This window comes from Hirundo rustica, chromosome 6 (genome assembly GCF_015227805.2).
Source record: "Hirundo rustica isolate bHirRus1 chromosome 6, bHirRus1.pri.v3, whole genome shotgun sequence".
Lineage (NCBI taxonomy): Eukaryota > Metazoa > Chordata > Aves > Passeriformes > Hirundinidae > Hirundo > Hirundo rustica.
The window spans coordinates 55,884,268-55,905,148 of NC_053455.1; the positions used below are offsets into that span (position 1 = coordinate 55,884,268).

Consider the following 20,881-nt stretch of genomic DNA (forward strand, 5'->3'; position numbering starts at 1 on the left):
TGAAGTTGGGAAATGCATCCCTCACTTGTGTGAAGCATAAACCTGATAATTGTCTTGGCAAGTGAGGAGAGTGGTGAGTGCAGTGAGACTCGATAACCTTTTGCAGATGGTGACCTGAGTTTGTGTGAAAGTGTTGGATTGAAGAATGCTTTGAAAATAAATGATCATGAGAATAGCAATGCAAACACATGTGCGAAGGGTCGATTCCTGACAGACTTAAACTGGGCTAATGAAAAGGAGTTGTAAATCAAGGTATTTTAGTAACAATGAAGTGCAGTGACTGCACAGTTTTCTTCCGGATATTTTACTGGAGAAGTAGAAATCTTCAATTAGCCCAGCAGATGTAACTAAAGAAAATCAGATTAATAGTTGAGTCATTTCACTTCTATTGTCATATGCATTTTTGATTGCATTATTACAGCAATGACAAATAATGATAACTCTTTACAGAATATCTCTTAAATATTACTCTAAAATTAAATGTATCTTATCAATGAAAAATACTTCAGGGGGAACTATTTTCCAAATTTGTGTGTCAAATGAATATTATTTCCTAGCAGTAATCACTCCACTGTGCGGTTCTCTATGACAGTGGAAGTGGAAAATCACTGTGATAATTAATCAGTGATAAGGGCTGAGTGCTTTTGGAACAGTGCATAACAAAGAACCAAGTAATGTGAATGTTTCTTCAGTAACTTATCTGACATTTCAGTACAAATAAGAACTCACATAATTGTAACAAACTTCCAAACAAGAGCACACGGAGCTTGGTAGCCATAAGGGTATTTGCCATGCTGGATGTATTTTTGATATGCGAATTACATGCTGTGTCAGTTCATCTGTTTAAAAGTTAAATTTTATAAAAAAAAAACCCTAAGGCAGTAATCTCTCAGATTGCTTGTTTAGGATAAGCTTATGTAAACTGAAGGCATATATGCAAGGCTTTTTGAGATAAGAATCTACATTCCAGCAAGCAGTAATTATACAATAAACAATTAACTGTTCAAATAAATACAGTGTTTTTTATTGAAAGACAGATTCATTTTTGAGGTTGCGGTTGCATTAGCTACGAGCTGGGAGTTTGTATATTAAAAAAAAATATACTTAGTTTCCCAATGCCCATCATTACTGGAATTTTGAGGTTCTAGTAATTAACAATGTTTCTGAGTGCTGAGGTCTAGAGGTTATTTTGTATCCCTGTGCTAATTCTAGCGCCCTCCTTGTCATAAAGTCTTTGTCCAAGTTTGTTTTACAAGTTACTTTTATCTTCCAGAGCCTTCTGCCTCTGGTCTGCAGGCTTGTGTGTTAGGCTTCTTGTGTGTACTGTACCTGCCCTTTACAAGAAAAGGTGTTCATTGTAGACAAGTGAAGGGGGGGGGGGGGGAATTAATCACAATCTTCACTGAACAACCAGAATAAACAGAAATTTGAAATAAAACAAACAAATAATACAAACCCGAACAAACAAAAAAAAACCCCTCACAACAAATTTTTTAATTTCCAAAATTTTCAGGTGGTTAAAGTTCATCCACTTTTTGCTGATGACCTTTTGCTTTTACAATTAAAGAGGAGGGATGAGGTGATATTGCTTAATATACTGTAGTGGGTTTGGGGGTTAGGGTTAAGCTTTCAGTAAACTCGCAAGAAAACCTAAATACAACCTATTGCTGCTGCAGGAAAGTTTTCACAAGCTCAGCGTTTTTGTGAGTGAAGATAATCCTTGCCAACAAAGCATGCGCTGCCATGCTTCAGTTTAGAAACTTATTTTCTCATGTGGTGCTTTTTTATTTATTAAAAAAACTTGAAGAAAGCTTCATGTCTCTGAACTTTGAGGGTTTTTTCCTCATCTAAGCAAGTTGGTTAAAAAACCCCAAACTACCTTAACTTCAGAATTTTTCTTGTGAAAATACTTGCATTTCAATTGGCTTTATTACTTGTGTAATGTTCTATGTACAGAACACTGTTGCATTTTTTTTCCCTGGAAATAATAGAAAATGTTTGATGCTGTAAAAAAAACCCAAACAAAAAACCCCCCAAACCCCTACAATGTTATGCAATCATGTCTGCCTGTTGTCCATAGCAGTGACACAAACAGATAATAGAAATCAGTTGCTGATGCATAGTGTTGAACTGCACAAAGATCTGTCCTCTACAGCATAAGCACACTGACTCTGCTGACTCTGAATTTCTGAATTTAGGTTTGGCAATTCTCTAAATTGCAGTTATTTCTGTGAAAGGTGTTAAAGTGCTAGACAATGAGCACAACTGAGAAAAGCAGTAGCTGAGGTTCTTTGTTTTTTCAAAGGATTTTGGTTCATTCTTTAGGCTAGTGCTGTAGCCTGGCGTGCTGACTATAGAGCATTGCTGAAGTGGAAAATACATCCCCTGATAGTGCATCCCAGGCAGGAAAGTCCTGCACAGACAGGCTCATGCTGGTTCGTGATGTGTGCAGGTCACAATGCTCTAAGAGGCTCATCTGGCTCCTCTCATCATCTTAATGAAAATGGAGCAAACCCAGCAATGTTGCCAGTTTTTATATTATTTGGTGTCTTCTGTAGAAGTTTCCCATGATGTCATGATTCCTGGCACCGAGAGTTCAATTTTTCCTTATACAGAGTGACTGCCCCTCATCCCTGGGGATGAAAGATAAGGGAAGTCTCCCTTGCAGCAGGGAGGGTTGTGGGTTTCGTTGTTTGGGTTGTTTTGGCATTTGTTTACACTTGAATTTTGAAATTAAAGCAGTCTCATATGTGCGCTGGAGTAAGTAGCAGCTACCTATAAACTTTGTGTCCAAAAGACAAGAAAAGAAGAAGGTAAATGGTTACTTGGTCATGCTGGCCTTCAATTTTTATTTTATTTTTCCATTTGACAGGTGCTATGCAGCGCCAAGTCTGGAGAAGCTTGAAAGCTTGGAGATTTTGTTTTGCTTCCCCCCCTCTTTTCTGCTTTTTAAACTGGAAATCATTAGGGCTTTTGGCAAGTTCCTAGGGTTGCTTGATGTTTAGATTGTATTTATTTCTTTTCTGCGTTATTGGTTTTGCATGGACCCAGACAATGTATATTTTCAGTTTGCTTCCATTAAGCCTGATTGCAACATCATGTTAATTTAGGTGACTCACTTAAAAATGTTAAATAAAAGCTGTGAATCATTAACTTGCATTTAATGCTAGGAGGTCTGAAGATGGATTTATCACTTGGTAGTGCTTTCACTGTCAATTTTATTAAATTGTACCGGAAGTACCAAAATCTTTTAAAAAACTATTGCTCCCACAGCTTCCTAGTCATTTCAGCCTTTGAATTAAATGAGGTCCCGTAAGTTTTAATGGAATTAAAAATGAAAATGTTAAAGTGGGCATGTATTCATAGTTATCTGCTTTGCAGACTTCATATCAGTAAATCATTACAAAAAGTGTCCAGTGAGTGTTTCTTACAGTTGAACTCTGTCTTTCTGACCTAGTCGTTTATAAACTTTTCTGTGATCAGCTTTGATTTTTGTAAGGTTTTCTCCCATGCCCACCCTTTGGTGTTTTAGGTTTCAGTAGTACTTTTTTTATCTGCTTAACATTTTTTGTGATAGCTTAGCAGAACTAGATCTGTCTGATCTTGGGCTTTTGTTTTCCTGTATTTCTGTAACTTTGGCTTGTGATTGAAATTTCATAATTGTTCTTTGTTTCTGTAGCTGCACATTTTGTTAATAATGTTTAATTTCTTCCTTAGCTTAAGCTATGGAGGAGGACATTCATCACATTCAGAAACAGACCTTCACAGACAGACATACACAGCTTCTCATCAACTTCCTGGATACTCAACCTCACAACATCCTGCTGGTAACTGTCCATATCACGAGAATACTGCTTAAATAGCTACAGAGGAAAAACAAACCAACTGTTATGTAATTTAGATTAAGGTTAATGAATTTTATAATCAAAGGGAGTTTGTCATATAAGTGGTGGGAACTGGTATTAAGAAAAGCCGAGTGTGTAGCAGAAAATTAACGGTTGTTAGCTTTTATCAAAATGTCGCAAGTAAAAAGGAAAATATAAAGGCAGGTTATGCTTGGTATCTTGTTTTTTGAAAAAGCTACACTTATTCTTTAAAATACAGCTTTTCAGGATTTGGCCTATGCATAAGGGCCAAACGTTGTGTGTCTCCAAGCCAGAGGCAGAAATGCTGCCAGCACCTCCAGACTAAAGCAAACAGCAAAAGCAACATGAGCGGGAACGTGCTGCCACTGGTACCTCATGTGCACGCTGAGACCCCGCTGGGGAAAAGTTAAAACTCATTTAAAATGTAGCAGTGGCTTAGGCTGTGTTACATCTGTATTGGGGTCTGTCTGATCCTGATATCCCATCTGTGTCACAAGATGGGGCTTGACCTCTTCATGCTCACTTTGCAACCCGTTCTCCAAAGAAAGGTGTTTGAGCTCATGTGCTGACTGGAGTCTCCTGGCCAGGTCCTTGATCAGGATGATGGAGGGTCGGAATTGCAGCCTTGACATAATCTCAGTTACTCACAACTCTGGATCTCACCACTACTTCCCATTGAGCCCTCTGCTATCGAAAGGTCTGAGCAATGGGAAACACATAAAGGTGTTTTTTGAAACAGGGGATGCAACCAAAACCCTTTTTCATGTGCCAGTCCTATAGATGTGTCCAAACTTCCATAAGCTGCCCAAAAGGGAGAAACTGGATATAGAAAAGTTGAACATGTTTCACGAGGAATTCTGCATGTTTAACTAGGTGAAACTAGAACAGTGAATCTTCAGATAAAGGAAACATTTTACTGGTGTACCTAAATCCTGTTATAAGCATCATATTGGACATACATTTAATGATAGGCTTTAAAATGTATACTGAAGTTCCAGTTTACAGTTGTAGCACTGCCTAACAGTTAGAAAAAATCAATGTGTTTTACATTGCTAATGTTTTATAGGGTGGGGCTTTTTAGTGAATTATGAGCATATATCTTTGTTATTTGATTTTGCTTCTTTGAAGTTCATCTGAATTATCTTTTTTTTTTATTTCCCTCCACTATCATCTAGGTCTTTCAGGAATATTTGATACCAGTATGCACAGTGCCGGAGGTAACACTAAGGAAACTTCTTCAGTTATGAATTTTCTCTCTGCTATTGAGTCTCGAACTGCTCAGGCAGTCTCTTCAGGATCTACCCTTTTACCGCAATTCAGGGCTCCTTCCTGGCAGACAGGTGAAAATTTTCCCTCAAAGTAAAATTTTGTCATTGTTATATTGAAAGTTTGGGAGGATTTGAAACAAAAATATTCAAACTAATCTAAAAGACTGCATGTTTTCTACCTCTTTTACATCTCAATATTTAAAAATAATGAAATTATATTATAAGATTTGTATGTGCAGAACTTCTGGTTATTTAGGTGCATAGAGTATTATTTTGTGTGACGAGTCAAATTTATTTTCCCAGCTTTGTTTGGAATTAGTCTCACTATACGCATTTTCAGGCACGCTACCTGTACCTTCTAGAAAATCTTTCACTCTCAAACTCTGTTCCCTATGATACTTCTTCTGTGATATTAGTACTAAAAGTCTATGGGTAGCTTTGGCCCCTTTGTACACAGAAGTAATGAGCAAGGTGTTCTCAAAAAGAAGGTCTGAGGTGCATGTCACATAGAAATAAGGGATCTAATTTACGACTAAACAAGCGTGCCATCTCTTTTGGCAGACTGACTGCCTTCCACAAACCTCCCCCATCTGTCAAGCCTTCTGTGCAGATTTTGAGCTCGCTGTAGACAGTCACACCGAGATAAGTGTTGCTGCTGCATCTGTGGGTAGCTTCAAGTTGTGGTTAATCTTATGGAGTGATTGCGCAGCTGTGCAGTGAATTGGATCTACTCACTGATCTGGCAGAAGATGTTTGAGTGGCTTTTTTCCTTTTGGTGGGATGGTTTTCCTCTGTATCAGCAGGCTGATCTGTGTCTCAGTCCAGCTGTATGATTGCTGTTCTGATTTGGGGAGGAGGCACAAGGTAGCAAGAGTGGATCAGTCCTTTTGTTGATAGTTTGCACTCTTTCTTTTAAGAGTAATGTGCAGCTGCATTCTGTGAAGAGCCACTCAAAAAGTTGAGAATAGAGGCTTGCTTTTAACTCAACCATTGATAAAAGCAGATATGTGGGAGCACAATTGAAGATGCACACTGGTATTCTGGCAAACTATATAAATCAGTTACGAGTTTAGAGTTATGATGACCCATCCTCACAACAGAATGTCAGCTGGGAAGAAATCTTTTTTTCTCTTCGTCCTAGCATTTTCTCCATTGCAGCCTGCCTAACAGTGAATTGTGAAGAATGGGGAGACATGCTGTGGGTCGGGTTTGATGTTGGTACCAGTGATTGAGAGACTTCTCAGTACTCATTACTAAGAACTCATCAGTAAGCCCATTTTTCAATATTACCAGTTCTGTGAGCTTTCTGTTGTCCTTTAATATTTTTTGCTGCTTTTCTGTAACCCTCGATCCTCCCGAGTGTCTTTTGAGAGCTTTGTTTTCTACAAACTTTTCTGATGAGGGAAAGCAAGAGCTCTTCACTCTGCAAGGTGACTTTTTTTAAGAAAGTTTTTTTACATCGGGGTTTTCTCCAAACCCTGCAACTGCTGATTTTAGGGAAAAAAAGAAGATCACTATGTTTGTTACATTTGTCCTTCCAAGTGTTCCTTTGATCTATGGGTTTTGTTATAAGTGTTCTGATTTCTTAGGGTAGTGAGGGTGTGCCTGTGCATGCAACTTAGTACCTTTGCCATACCTTTTGTCTGCTCCTGAACAAATATTAGAATACAAAGCTCAGCAGTTCTGCCATTGTAGTGCTCCTTTGACTGGCTCTTGTCTGGTTTAAGAAGTTACGGACGTATTTGGAAGGGTTTTAATTTATGGAAGAGAAAGGTAAATGTAAGGTAAAATGCAGGTTAGAGGAGAAATTAATATTTGCAGTTAAAACAGGTTTAAATTCTTCCCTTCCTTTGACACTTCCGGATGGCCCTTCCTTTCAGTTAGCAGTAAGGATCAGTAAAAGAGAACCCAGTTGTACATGATGTTGCAGTTTTTTAGAATAGGGGGGAAAATGCATTAAAGCACTGGATATGCTTTCTCACTCAGAAAGACCTTATTGTTGACTAAGGAAAAATACCTTGGCATTCCTTCACTATCGCATCTCTTCGTGTCGGTTTGTCTTGCACTGAAAGGAAGAAACAAAGAATTTATTTCTTAGCTTCACTTGAAACTTCAAAAGCAATTGTATGATTAAGTTGCAATCAGCTTAAGAAGACTTACTGGATTGTAAAATGAAATTTTTTTTTAACTGAAGTATTTGTTTGAAAACAAACTTTATTTACTGAGAGTTTTTGTTTATCCTTAAATGATGCTAAGCTAATAACTGTTTTAAGTGTGCAAGAACTGAAAAAGGTCAAATCATTCTGCTGATTTGAATTTTTTCTGATTTGCATACCCTGGTAAATTTCCCAGTAGAAACTGATTCCTTTACAAGAATTTTAAGCCTCTCTGGGAATAAACTCACCTTCTTCACTTTTCTTGGTAGACTTTGGAAACAGTACACAAACTTCACCAGTGTCTGCAAGTTACAGGGTGAAAAGCACTGAATGATATGGATCACTGCTCTAAGCCTCAAAGCTTGCAAGGGAATTTCATATTCCTGTTTCAGCTGGAGTAGTGTATTCTGTTGAGAAATCTTGTTTAAGCCAGGATGTACATACCAATGGCTGGATGCAAATAAGAAATACACTTTTTAGTTGGATAGTTGGTACTGCACCGTGCAGATAATTGCTGTCTGTGGATATCTGGGACTCTTGCTTCAGAAGGCATACAAATTATATTTATTGCTTGTACTGAAAGTCAGACCTCTCCTTTAGGAGAATGAATTGCAGAGTGTATAGACCATTAGCTATTTCACTCTATGCTCTGAAATGTTTCCCATAAAGTGAGTTGTAAAATTATTGATGAGGGTAAATCCATTAGATGAGGTTGCTTCTTTAAATTGTGTATGTATTACGACTGCTAAGTTGTAATTTTGCCTTTTTGCTCTTTATTAAAGATGGCCAGGGCTTTTGATCAGTTTGTTATGACCTTCTTTTTAAACTGAAATTAAAATGAATAAAGAGCCTTCAATTTCAAAGCAGAATTAATCTTGTACAATTTTTAAATCAACAATTTGCACGTTAAGGATATAGAGTTTTCTCTCGGCAATTCACTGCAGGTATAGAGTTTGGCATTCTAAAAAAACCCCTGCACTTCTATTTTGAAAATTACCCATGATAAGTGCTTCCCTATGTATGTATGTTTGTTTTTTTTTTAAGGGAGGTGATCCTAAAGAACATTACATTTGTAAATTCTGTAAGAGCTTGCAGTTAATGACTTACAGAAAAGCAGTGTTGTATCCTGTAAAGCTCCCTTATGCTCCTTTTTCCTTCTTGTTTTCTTTTCGTTTTTTCCAGGTATGCATTCCTCGACGGCCACAGAACTATTTGTTACTGGAGCTTTGCCAACCTCTGGAACATTTCCACCAACCTCTGCTTTATCAGCGTATCAGCATCCCAACACCTTCAGCAGCAGGAACTTTGCTACTACTCCTTCTCTTGCTCTTCAAGATGCTACTTTCAGCGCTACATCGAATGGCCTCTTAAGTACCCACGATCCTTTATTACAGATTAAAACATCGCAAGGCACTGTTCCAACTGCTCTGACATTCGAGCGCCTGGGCAGCTCTGTTCTGAGCACCAGTGTACCCCCGCAGTCATCAACGTATCGTTCTGCTCAAGAATCTGCCCCCCATCTTTTGCAGCCTCAGTTCAGTTTGTTGCCTTCGACCCTTGGAGGAGCTCAGCAGGTGTCTCAGGCCTACAGCACATCTGTCTTCACTGGTTCCACTGCTTCCATGGATAGAGCACTTCAGCGAGAATGTAGTGTTATTAAACACCACCAGCGGCCTTCGAGTACTCAGTCTGTCCAGCCTCAACTGACTGTTTCACAGCATTCCTTACACAGCTATTTAACCAGTACAAGCGGAGTTAACTTTCAGGATACATCTAGGCACTCAGCATTATCCTGCAGTCCAGCTGGGGATGTTACTCAGGTGAGCAATGGAGGACCACAGCAGAAGACTTCTCAAGTCACAGTGGAACTTGCTCAGTCGTACACATCTGCAATTCCATCACCCGGTTTTCCTTCTGCTTCCACAACGAAAGTGAAAAACTGTTCCATGAAGCAGCCTCCGAGGTCAACGAAGACCCCCAAACCTCAGAGTGTAGCTCCCACTGTGCAGACACAAAGCTATGCCAAAACTGCACAAAACCAGAGTTCTGTCATTACAGGCCAAGCACAGATCTATTCTACAGCACAGCTCCCCAGCCTCTTGTCGGTCAGTCAGTCCCAAAATTATGTTTCGTGCCAGGCTCAGAATGTGCCGCCTGTCAGCCACTCACAGGATTTCTCATCCAGCAAGGTTGAGAAGCTGCCCTCGCTGTATAAAACGTTGACTTTCTCTGGGCCATCACAAGCTATTACTTCTGACAGTCAGACTCTAAATTACTCCTCGGAGGAACAGGTATTGACCTCAGTTCCAAATGAGAACTACTCTGGGCAAATGAGGGAACTTTCTTCAGTCAGCCAAGCTCAGAGCTACTCTTCTAGTCACTCTCAGGGTTTATCTCCAGTTACCCAGTCCCAAGTTAATTTTTCATCTCAATCACAAGTTTTAGCAGCTGTTAGTCCTTCGGAAAGCTATTCTTCAGGGCAGTCTTTGACATTAACGTCGCCTTCTCTTTCCTTTAATGCCTCTCCTCGGGTACAAACTCTTCCAGCCTCGAGTCCTAATCAAAGCTATATTTCTTTACATTCTTCTCAGAACTCTCAGTCACAAGAATCCTCCTCTCCGCAGTCTCAAAAGTTTTTGCCATCTGTCCAGTCTCCTTTTGCATCCCCAGCTCACTCCCAGACGCTGCAGAACAACAGATCTTCCTCAGAAACAAAGTCCTATGTTAAAAGGAAGTCTGACTCTAACTTATATGCCTCGTCAAAACAGGAGGAGGAATTATCAGTGCAGGACATGCAGGCATTGCAACAGCAAGCAACTCTTGAATCTTCCACTCAAAGCCTAACGGAGGAGGAGATCAGTGCTCAGGATGCATCCTATAGGGTCTCAAAAGCAAATGACAGATACTCTCAAAGCGTCATCAGAAGCAACTCTCGTCTTGAAGATCAAGTTGTTGGACTTACTCTTCAAGGAGCAAAAAAAGATGAAAGGATGGTCAGTTCTGTGGAACAGCTTTCCCAACACATTGGCCATATCAGCAGCCTAAGCCATGATATCAAAAAGACAGCTAATTTAATGCGAACAGCACAGGGAACTGTGAGTGCTAAGGAACTGAACCAACAGCATTCTCTTATGCATAAGGTACATGAAAGTAAAGCTCAAGAGCAGCAGGGCCAAGTCATTAGCACACCACCGCAGGTTCAGCCTCATGCTTTAAGACATGGTCATCCACTGTGTTTGCCCAGTGCGCAGGTACTGCTGGAGTCAACCTGTGACTTGCAGATTCTTCACCAGTCAATCCTGCAGTCGGGTTTAGGACAGGCAAAGGCATCACCGCAAGTGCAAAGAATACAGAGTCCTCAGCAGGTGACGCATCCATTCCTTCAGATGGATGGTCACATTGTTCAAAGTAATGGGGGTCATTCTCAGCTTCATAGTCAGAATTCAGAAGTAATGAAAATGGACATTTCTGAGTCTTCAAAACCACTTCAGCAGCATTTGACAGCAAAAGATCATTTTACTCAGGCGAATCAACATGATGCAAAAAATCAATTTGTTTCTCTTAGTTCAATATGCTTCCCAGAATCTATACTTCTCAGCGATGAGAGGAATATATTATCCAATGTGGATGACATCTTAGCAGCAACAGCAGCAGCCTGTGGGGTGACACCATCTGACTTTGCCAAATCAGCTTCTAATGAAGAGGAAATCCAAACGGTTGAAAATTGTGAGGAGTCTAAAACGCAGTTCCGATCGTTGGATTCCAGACACGTGTCTTCTGTTTTCAGTGCCTCACCTACTGTAGCTGGAAAGCCAGCAAGCAGAAATAATATTTCTCTGAATGGAGGCCAAATTTCTCTAAATCTTACCCCGGTGTCAACAATACAGACAAAAACTGTGAATCTGGATCAGCAGCACCTTGAAACTTCTGATCAGAGTGTACCAATAAGAATGACCTCTCCCACCCTTGGTCCTGGTCAAGAGGAGCAAGAGGCTGTTCGAGTGAAAAAGCAATCTAGCATCAGTCACGAATCTGAAGAAGATAATGATGCTTCTGTTGATGGTACACTGAATGCAAGGGACACAGAGTTTGTTTCAAGTGGTAGGAGCCTAAGTGAGGAAAGTGCTGCTTCAGAGAATGATTTTAATATGGGTGGTGATGATGGTACAGTAGCAGGTAACCAGTCAAAGGTTCCGTTGCGGCCGCTGTCTGTGCCCCAAAGTGCAGACGGAGCCATTAATAGAACTGAAGAAGAATGCCAAGATTTAACTCAAGGGAACCTTCAGAGGAAAAAAAGCAAAGGAAAAAGCCAAAACAGAAACGCTGGAGAAGATGACAGTGCAACTCAGAAACAGGTAAAAAGAAGTGGACAGTGTAAACGTCAAAATTCAAGAGGAAATGATTCATGTTTCACATACTCTTCTCCTGTTTCTGAAGGTTGTTATGATACTTACCAACATCAGGAAAGAATGAGGCAAAAAATTAAAGAAGTTGAAGAAAAACAGCCTGAAGTCAGAACAGGATTTATTGCATCTTTTTTAGACTTTCTAAAGTCTGGGCCTAGGCAACAGTTTTCCACTCCAGCTGTACGAATGCCAAACAGGACTAGGAGACCAGTCACACAAATAGTTCGTGCCCCTTGCCTGCAGCCCTCTGCAAAGCCTCAGCCAGCAGCACCACCACCTGTGGCTGCTGAGGTCAGTGGAGAAAGTCCAACCAAAAAAGCCAATGAGGAACTTAAGAAAAATTTAGAAACGTTGCCTTCATTTTCTTCTGATGAAGATGATTCTGTGGGTGGTAACCATGATCTGCAGAAGAGCATCTCTACTGCATTGTCAGCCCTGGATGAAACATCTGACAAAAAGATCAAATCAGGTAAAATGGTTACTGCAAGTGCATATGTTGAAGGAGATTTTTGTGGCTGATGGGGCAAAAAAAAAAAAAAAAGAAGAATTTTATCTCTCTTCAGGTAAAGGTTTTGATTTGGTTTGGTTTTGGCCACGATTAAGAGTTTTCTTCAAAAGGTGTATTGATTGTGGACTAAAATAGTGTTTTCCACAATTAGGAAAATACGTGAATAAACTTTTTCATGCTACTTAAGTAGGACTAATGCCAAAAAGTTATTTTAGCCTGGAGTTGGAATAATGTGTGTGTTCCCTTCGATTCTGGCTTAAAATACTAAATATGATTTTCATCTGGGAACATCAACAAAACATGTCAGAGGTACTAAACCTATTTTTTAAAAATTCTAGCAAGAGAATATATATTTATAATTGCCATCGGCAGGTGATAAGTTCTTGCTAGGTGAACACACATTCTCTGTGGCGATGAAGCTGCCCCGTATTTGTGTGTGAAGCAACTTTTGCACTTGTAAACTGCACTAGTTTGACTGGGCTGGTCCAAGGTAGGAGTCATTTGAGCCATATTGATCAGGAGTGTTGTAGCTCCATGTGTGTTGATAGGTTGCTAACAAAAGAGCAAAATCTGGGAAGGATTGGTTTGGGCAGGGAGGAGCAGGCAGCTACAACTGATCACAGTAGTAATTAGTTTTTCACACACTTTTCAGTTTCAGTTGTTACATCCATGCTGTACATCCATGTCCAGAGCTTTTAACTGATGCTGCTTTATTTTGAAATATTTTCAGCATACAGAATGGTTTTGCCTAGACAGGTCTCTTCAGTAAAGATTTTTTTTTCCCCCCTCTGGTAAGCAATTAGAAACTATCCAGCCAGTCACGTAATTGTACTAATTCCAGAGAAATACCACTGTCTTCCAAAACAATCACAGAGAGAAAATGAAACATTTCTTTAACTCTTCTCAGGATTCAGAACCCATGACCTGTAAGCTGATTCTTAACAAGAAAGAATGAAGTAATGGTTTCCCTTTTTAGATTAAAGGAGAGAGGGAGATTTTTTTTTTTTCTCTAGGTGTGACATGATTTACTGAAAAATACACAGCAAAATTAAACTTGAATTGTAATAATCACACCTAAGGTAGTGGAAAAATATTGCAGAATACATGAGATGCTGAACAATACTTCATCTTAATTGCTATTTTGGGTTTTTTTCTATGGCTATTTCTATATAACTGTGTTAAGTGCATGTATTTCAAAAAGGCTGTTACAGAGGATGAAGTTCCTTCTGTGTCTTTCAGTTGAATATATATTTCAAACAAGAAAGCAATGATTGTTTTTCTTCCCAGAGAGCTGAAATTTGGACAGTGCCATGGTGTGAGCCTCTCGGTGAAGTTTGCTAATTTTAATAAGCTATTTCTGTGTACAATGTCCAAAGAAATATTTCAAAATTTTTTTTTGGGGGGGGGGGTGAACATTTCCATTAGAATTTTATTTGCAGTGATTTCTTTTACAATATTATTGTATCTTCTTTGTTATCCATAAGGATGTAATATTTATGTCACCAATTTCTTGAATTCGCCTTCCTGTTTTGTGACACACAAGATTGTTTGTACCAGATGCTTAATAAGGATGTCTTGCTTGCTTGCTGGTGTTTTTAGGTTTTCTAGTAATTCCCTCTTCTGTCTGGTTTTGCAAATAAGTATAGACAGACAAATATTAACACATAGTCTTTTGTGGCTAGTATTAATTAGTATATGTACCTTTATCTGCTGTTCTGACAAATACGTAAATATACCTGGGCAACTAATAATGGTGTGTCTAACTGAAGCTGTCAGAGCTCTCTCTCACTGAAGAAATAGAACATATTTGCAATAATGTGAAGTGATGTATCTGGAAGAACACATTTCACATATCAAATTAACAATTTTACTGAATGGATTTAATGAATCTTCGCTTACTTGATATACAGCTTTTGTATTGACACATTAATTTGACATTCAACTCATTTGTTTGGAGTCACTTTTGTTAAAATATGTTACATTACCTTTTTTATAATTTTTCAAGTGAAAAAGTCAACAGTTAGCAGTGATTGTAACAAAACTGTAAAGTGGTTTAAGTTTCCTGAGTGATATTAGTAACTGTGTTACATTTGATATAACTTCTTTTAGATCAGCAAATCAGTGATAAAACTAATACACATAGAAGATTGTAAAGTAATATCTAAAAAAGATTCTAATTTTTTTCAGGTGTGAAAGAATAATTTTGAAAGGTGGGACTTCTCTTTGGCTCTTTGGAATAGAGGAGGAAAGGAATGTTCTTTTCCCTTCTTTGTTTTGTATCATCAGTTCTCATTGCTCACCTCTGTTAATATTAAAAATCATTAGGCTATTGCTAAAGTTTTAATCCGAAACTTCCAGTTACATTATCACAAGATATGGATGATAAATGTCCAAAAGCCACACAGAAAATGTTTTCATATTTCATGTGTATTTCTCTTTCTGCAATCCAATTTCAAAAGATATCAACAGATAACAAGATTCAATGTTGTAACCTTTACTGTTGTATTTGCTTATTGTCACAAAGTACAACAGTACTACCTGGTGATCATATCTGTAACTATCAAATTGTTTTCTAAAGCATTCAGTTTTGTTAATTCCAGATGCTAACAGATGCAGCAGTTTAATACAAACAGAGGTATATTAGCTACACTATTTTGGTTTTGTTTAAGATTTAGTTGTGGTCAAATACTGCTTCTGTTTTAACTCATAGAACAGGTGTTTTTCCTAGAATAGTTGCTTTTAATATAAATTGTAACAGAAAAGAAGGAAACCCTAGTTCCATATTACATTGCTAAGCCTTGATAATTTAACTAAAATTTGGATTTTTTCTTCAGAAGCTGAAAAAGTGACAGTTGTTACTGCTGCTGCCACCACCACCAGTGCTGTAATAAAGCAGGAATCTCCACAGACAACTGCTCCTGTAGGCAACGTGCAGGAGAAAATGAATCCAGCTGACCCCTTAAAAGTAGCTCAACAGGATGTTGTGACTTCAGAACAATTGGCAAAAATACAGGAGACTGTTGCAATAGAAGGATGTACTGATGAGGAGAATATGGACAGTGAAGGAGAGGGGATGTACAGAGAACGTGATGAATTTGTAGTGAAGATTGAAGATATAGAGACACTAAAGGTAACCTGAATATTTGCTGGGGCTGGGAGGAACACAGCACAAAACCCCCTGCATATGAATTTAGCCTCAAGAAACTACCAGAAGAGGAAACGCAGCAGATTAGTTTGGTCTTTCTATTCTAGTATTCCCAGATGCTGCCAAAATGCCTTAAAGGTGTCTTTCTAGTGCAGATTACAATCATGTTTTGAATGCACATGACCCATTTTATGCTACATACATAATAAAGGAAATCTGTGTGCTGGTAACCTCTGTTAGAGCTTGGAATTACCTATTTTAATATTAAATAGCATAAATTTTTCAAAGGCAGTTGACTGCTATTTTTTTTTTTTTAAGATAGGAGTAGACTTTCAAGTGTAATTTTGCAAAAGAACTAGAATGGAATTGGTTTCTGTTTTTTTGTAAGAAGTTCAGCTTTGTTTTTCCACAAGAAACCATTTCCAGAATCAACCAGTACAACTCTTCACATGAGTTTATGTGAATTTCCTTGTTGTCTTTGATTTTTTTTGTTTGGGTTTGGTTTTGTTGCTTCACCATTTTAATTCTGCATGTTAACTTTTTCTTTTGTGCCTACCATAGCCAGCAATATTCATACTGTTGGAAAATTTCTAATATTTTTGAGTACTTGTATCTGTGCTCATCCTCTCAAGCTGCAGTTTTAAATTAATTAATGTTGCTTTGTCACATAAGGCAAGTGTTAGCAGTTTGAAATATTCCCCTGTCAGTTATAAAATGGATTATGGTATGTTAGGAGATATTTTGAATTTTAGATTTGTTAGTTCAAGAGTCATGAAAAGGTAATTAGTGCTTGACTACATTTTCCAAAAGGTTTATTTGAGTTAGTAGTTTGTTTGTAGGAGCTATAGAAAATTCTCATTCAAGCTGATGATTACAAACTTGCCTTGATGCAAGCAGGACTTAATAACTATAGTGTTGGAATTTTAAATTCCTTATTTACATTTTATCCTTGGGTAACTTCCTTAAATGATGTGAGGCACAAACACGTTTCTGGAAGAAAACTAAGCGGTGTTTTTAGCAAACAATTTTATGTTCTTCCAGGTTGCTTTGCAGACAGGAAAAGAGCCTCCAGCTATCTGGAAAGTACAGAAGGCTTTATTGCAAAAGTTTGTTCCTGAAGTGCGTGACGGACACAGAGAGTTCGCTGCTACTAACAGTGTGAGTCTTCAAAATTCCTTTGGGAAGCCTCATGGGAGCTGCTGTCCTCAATGCAAGTCTAGGAAACTAAATAGAATGTGATTCTGGCATACATTCTTAGCCATCATCTTAGATGGGGAGAAAACCCCTCCAACCCAAACTCTCCCTGAATACATCCATGGACTGATTTTTTGCTTTCCAGCGCGGGCTCTTCGGTATTGTTTTGGCTGCATAAAGGAACAAGCTTCCCTGACCAGAATAAAGTCCCTGGAAAGAGGCTTGTGAACCAACTGCTTTCTGCAAATTTTAACAGGCAGCCTTTTGCCAGGCAGATTATGCTTTTGGGATAATACATGTGGAGAATGAAATAAAGGGAGAAAAAGAAGCCTGGAGTACCTCCCCTTACCTTATTGTCTTCAGTTTTAATTATCATCTGAAAATCTGATGGAGAATTTTGCTTAAACTATAGATGCCGTAGAGTATATTGTTGTATTTCAACATGGGGTGGTTTAAACTGTTTTTTTTTTCTTTAGTATTGAAATTTTTACTTAAAACTGACAAGTTTTGCTTAACAGAAACACTTGTGGTTTGTTTGTTTGTTTTCTTTTTAGTATCTTGGGTACTTTGGGGATGCAAAGACAAAATACAAACGAGTGTATGTGAAGTTTGTTGAAAATGCAAACAAAAAAGAGTATGTCAGAGTATGCTCAAAAAAACCACGAATCAAGCCTGTCCAGTCAGCAAGGTATTTTATTCCAATTTGTTTTCCATTTTGCCATATTGTTTTCATATTAAGAACACGTCTATTTAAATAAACAGGAGTTATAACTTCAAAGTATATTAATTGTGCTTTAATATGGAAACTGAGAACCGTCTGGTTTGCTTTAAGAAATTCAATGTAAATTACAGCCTTGTCTTCCCTACTCTATTCTGTTCCATAATGAGTTATTTTGGAGGTGTTAGGGTTCCACGTGCTGCTTTTAGGTCATCCTTTGCCATACAAGCCAAAGTTTGTTAATTTTAATAGCCATTTCTGTGTGCAATGTCCTAAGAAATACTTGCTACATTGCTAGTGTAACGATTTTAATTTTCTGTGTATTGTTTTCTCATATCCTGTGGACTTTGCTAGTTAGGTAGTTTTTTCTGGATTGCTTTAATGATCATTCTGTCCCAGTATATTGGAAATACCATGTTTTCTTCACAATCCCAGAAAGTAAATTTAAAAACAGATGTTCATGACAGTACTCTTCATTCAGGAAAACACTGGAGTTTTAAGTCTAGTTTGCTCTCAAAGGAAGCAGTGCCATCAGATAATCTATTTTGTGAAATAATCCTGTTCTGCTAAAAGTCACTAGGATGTTGATGCTCCTTTTTTCTTTGGCTATGGAAGACTGTTGCAGTAGCTGTTATTCCAGTGCTCTGAAACAATCCTCTCTTTTAACAAAACATGGTTGTGATTAGCTTGTTATGCTTATACTGTTCTCTCAACACTGCTTTTGGGGGTTTTTTTCTGTTTGTGCTGCATGTTTTATTTCTGGAGAAATCAGTCAGGTCCCACCTCTGTCTGTGTTTCACTGAGCTCCATTAAGCGAGGTCTTTCAGCTTCCTCATTTGGGGCAGACTTTCCATTCCTCTCATCCTTCTACTGTCATCTCCATCCATTTTGGTGTGAAATCTCCATTTCTGACAGATGTCTAGAATTATTCTCTGTGTTCCAGCAGATACTGACAGTGTTTCTGCTGTACATATCACTGCTTTCCCATTTTGACAAAACTCTTCTCTAACACTTCCCAGGATTGTATTCCCTGCCACGCTCTCAAAACTGTATTGTGTTATTAGTCCTAAAGTACAGAACTTTGTATTTCTAATATTAACATTCCTGTTTGTTTTCCTGTTTCGAGAGGTGGGAAGAGAAGGGCATTGTCTGGTCAAGTAGTATTTCAAAAATATAATAGTATGTAAAGTGTGTACTACCTAATACTCAGTTACAGTGAAATAAGTGTATGTAATCAGTGTATTCTGGTTAAATAAGATTATAGCTATTTTATTACTGCCAAAACTTGGGTGGTAATTATATTCATAAACATTCTCTTCATAATGTTGCAGGACTATTCACTGCAAACCTAGTAACAGCAACATCAAACCCCCTGATCCACCAACACCAAAACCAGCAGCAACAAAAGTCTCTTCTGTGAAACCCAAAGCTAAACAGCCAAAGGTAAAGGCTGAACCACCACCAAAGAAAAGGAAAAAGTGGAAAGAAGAATTTTCATCTTCCCAGTCTGATTCTTCACCTGAGGCCCAGAGTGAAGAAGATGGTGAGTGAGATACCATTGCTGGCACCCAGGCCCATTTGAATTTAACTGAGAGGAATATTATAAAATTACATTGTTTGATCTTGCACGTTTTTCTGTACAAGCCATAGAAAGAAAATATAAAATCTGACGTGCAAAATGAGTTTCTTGAAACTTTTCAGTTGTTGTTGGTGTATGAGCAAATGTGTACAATTAAAGTTATTTGAAATGTAGTTTATCTACATAAATACATCTTTTATCACTTGATGTCTTTGATGAGTACAATTGTAGGAGAAGCCAATTTGATTTTTGAATACATCTTAAGAATGAGATTCTTCATTAGTTTTCCTTTGCAACTGAATATCATGTCTAAAATAACATTCCTGTAATGTTTGCCTGCATGCAGATGTGGGCAGAATTCAGACGCTGCTGCTGTTTTTTTCAGAACCCAAGGAGAAAAAGCAGTTGACTTTTTGGCTACTTCATTGCTTGTCCAAATGCCAGCTGTTCAAATGTAGCCTGCTGAGCAGATTTGCTATTAAGACATTCACAGAACATTGAGATTCAATGTTTGCAGGAATTCTCCAGAAGAAAAAGGGATTTCTGAATTTTACAGTGTTTTTAGGGGTTACTGTGGTAGCAGATTTACAGTGCATTTTGCAAGGTTCTTTTTGTTTATTTCCTGTATGTTTGAAGCAAAGCTGTGTATTGCTCATACTTTACAATTGCTGCATTTCTTAAAGCATCCTGGTGACTTCTAAACATAGATAAACTATCACTGGTGTATTGGCACACTGCCTCTGTGAGGACAGCACCTTTCAAATATTTTTCAAGCAAACTTGCCCAAGTAACACTGTCCATATTTAAGACCTCTGATAACCTGGTGATTACTGTCATCCCTGAGGAGGTTTAACAGCCTTGCTAGCTGAATCACTGCAAAACCCTGGTGTCAGACATGGAGCCTATAAAAAGCTGCAGAATGCTTACTGATGACTACTCCTTGTGCATGTTAAATTTGCTGTCTATGAAAAAATAAAAGCTTCCTCAGAGGAAGCATAAGTATGCCTACATTGCTTCACTGATAATTTTTTTGTGTGTGTGTGTGTGAGTTTAAAAATTAGGTGTGATTGGCTTCAATGGTATGTAGGCTCCTAAGTGACATTAGTGCTCAGAAATTCTTTTTCCCGTTGGATGACTTCAGATTTTGCTATTTTGGGAGGTACTTGCCTTGACATGAAAATTAGGGCATTTCGGGCACTTCACTTGACTGAAGTTATTAATTAATCTGTTTCTCTGAACTTTCATCTACTATAATAGAAAAATGCTTAAATTCCTTAAAATAGAATCTAAATGCTGGTAGTTTAAAAAATTGAACCCTTTGTACTGTATTTCGTCTCTGCCCCTGTTTTTGACCTGTAAGTAGTTTATTGCAATTGACTGCACTGAATTTTAATCTCTTGGGGTACCAGTAGGGGTCACTTGTGTTTTAAGAGAGAAACCTTCAGTTTTGAAAAACACAAGTATTTTTAGTATATTGGAGGATAAAAATTATTCTATCCTGTTTGCTTTTCAGAGGTTGTACCTCCAGCTCCACTTGTTACTCGCTTTTTGAATACAAGAGCTATGAAAGAGACTTTCAAGAGCTACATGGAGTTGCTTGTTAGCATTGCCTTGGATCCAGACACAATGCAAGCCTTGGAAAAGAGCAATGGTACAGTATGTTTAACATTTGTGTGTTCCTACTAGATTTTAAGGTTATTAATCAGTAAAGCAAGTGTTCTTAAAAAAAAAAAAAAGAATCTAACAAAATTCAAGTTACATAACCTCATCTGAAGAATCTACACATATGTGTGTTTGCATTCTCTTTGAACAATCAAAGTAACTTGGAAATATTGCTTTAACTTCTTTGCTGCATTAGAATTTTGCTGTGAATGTCAGAATTGAGCTGTTCCTACAGTTATTGTACCTCAAACCTTAACAAACATTTATTGAAAATGACAGTTTCAAGTGTGTTTGCCTTCTTATGAAGAAGTAGGCATGTAACTTTAAGTAGATACGATTCTTCCTACTATTAAAAATTCTGCTTTTTAAACTCTGAAAT

The 20,881-nt window shown here is 38.0% G+C and overlaps 1 protein-coding gene across 3 annotated transcripts in view; it reads left to right on the forward strand.

Moving 5' to 3' along the window:
• Positions 1 to 20,881, forward strand: part of QSER1 (glutamine and serine rich 1) — a 44,263-nt gene that overhangs the window by 12,582 nt on the left and 10,800 nt on the right. For 2 of the 3 annotated variants that reach the window (XM_040066912.2, XM_040066913.2), the window contains exons 2-9: positions 3,718 to 3,827; positions 5,042 to 5,206; positions 8,473 to 12,165; positions 15,039 to 15,334; positions 16,391 to 16,507; positions 17,098 to 17,231; positions 18,593 to 18,804; positions 20,354 to 20,491. In XM_040066912.2, the coding sequence (XP_039922846.1) occupies positions 3,718 to 3,827; positions 5,042 to 5,206; positions 8,473 to 12,165; positions 15,039 to 15,334; positions 16,391 to 16,507; positions 17,098 to 17,231; positions 18,593 to 18,804; positions 20,354 to 20,491 (4,865 nt within the window). The remainder of the gene's footprint in view (positions 1 to 3,717; positions 3,828 to 5,041; positions 5,207 to 8,472; positions 12,166 to 15,038; positions 15,335 to 16,390; positions 16,508 to 17,097; positions 17,232 to 18,592; positions 18,805 to 20,353; positions 20,492 to 20,881) is intronic. The other variant, XM_040066914.2, reaches the window with a different exon arrangement.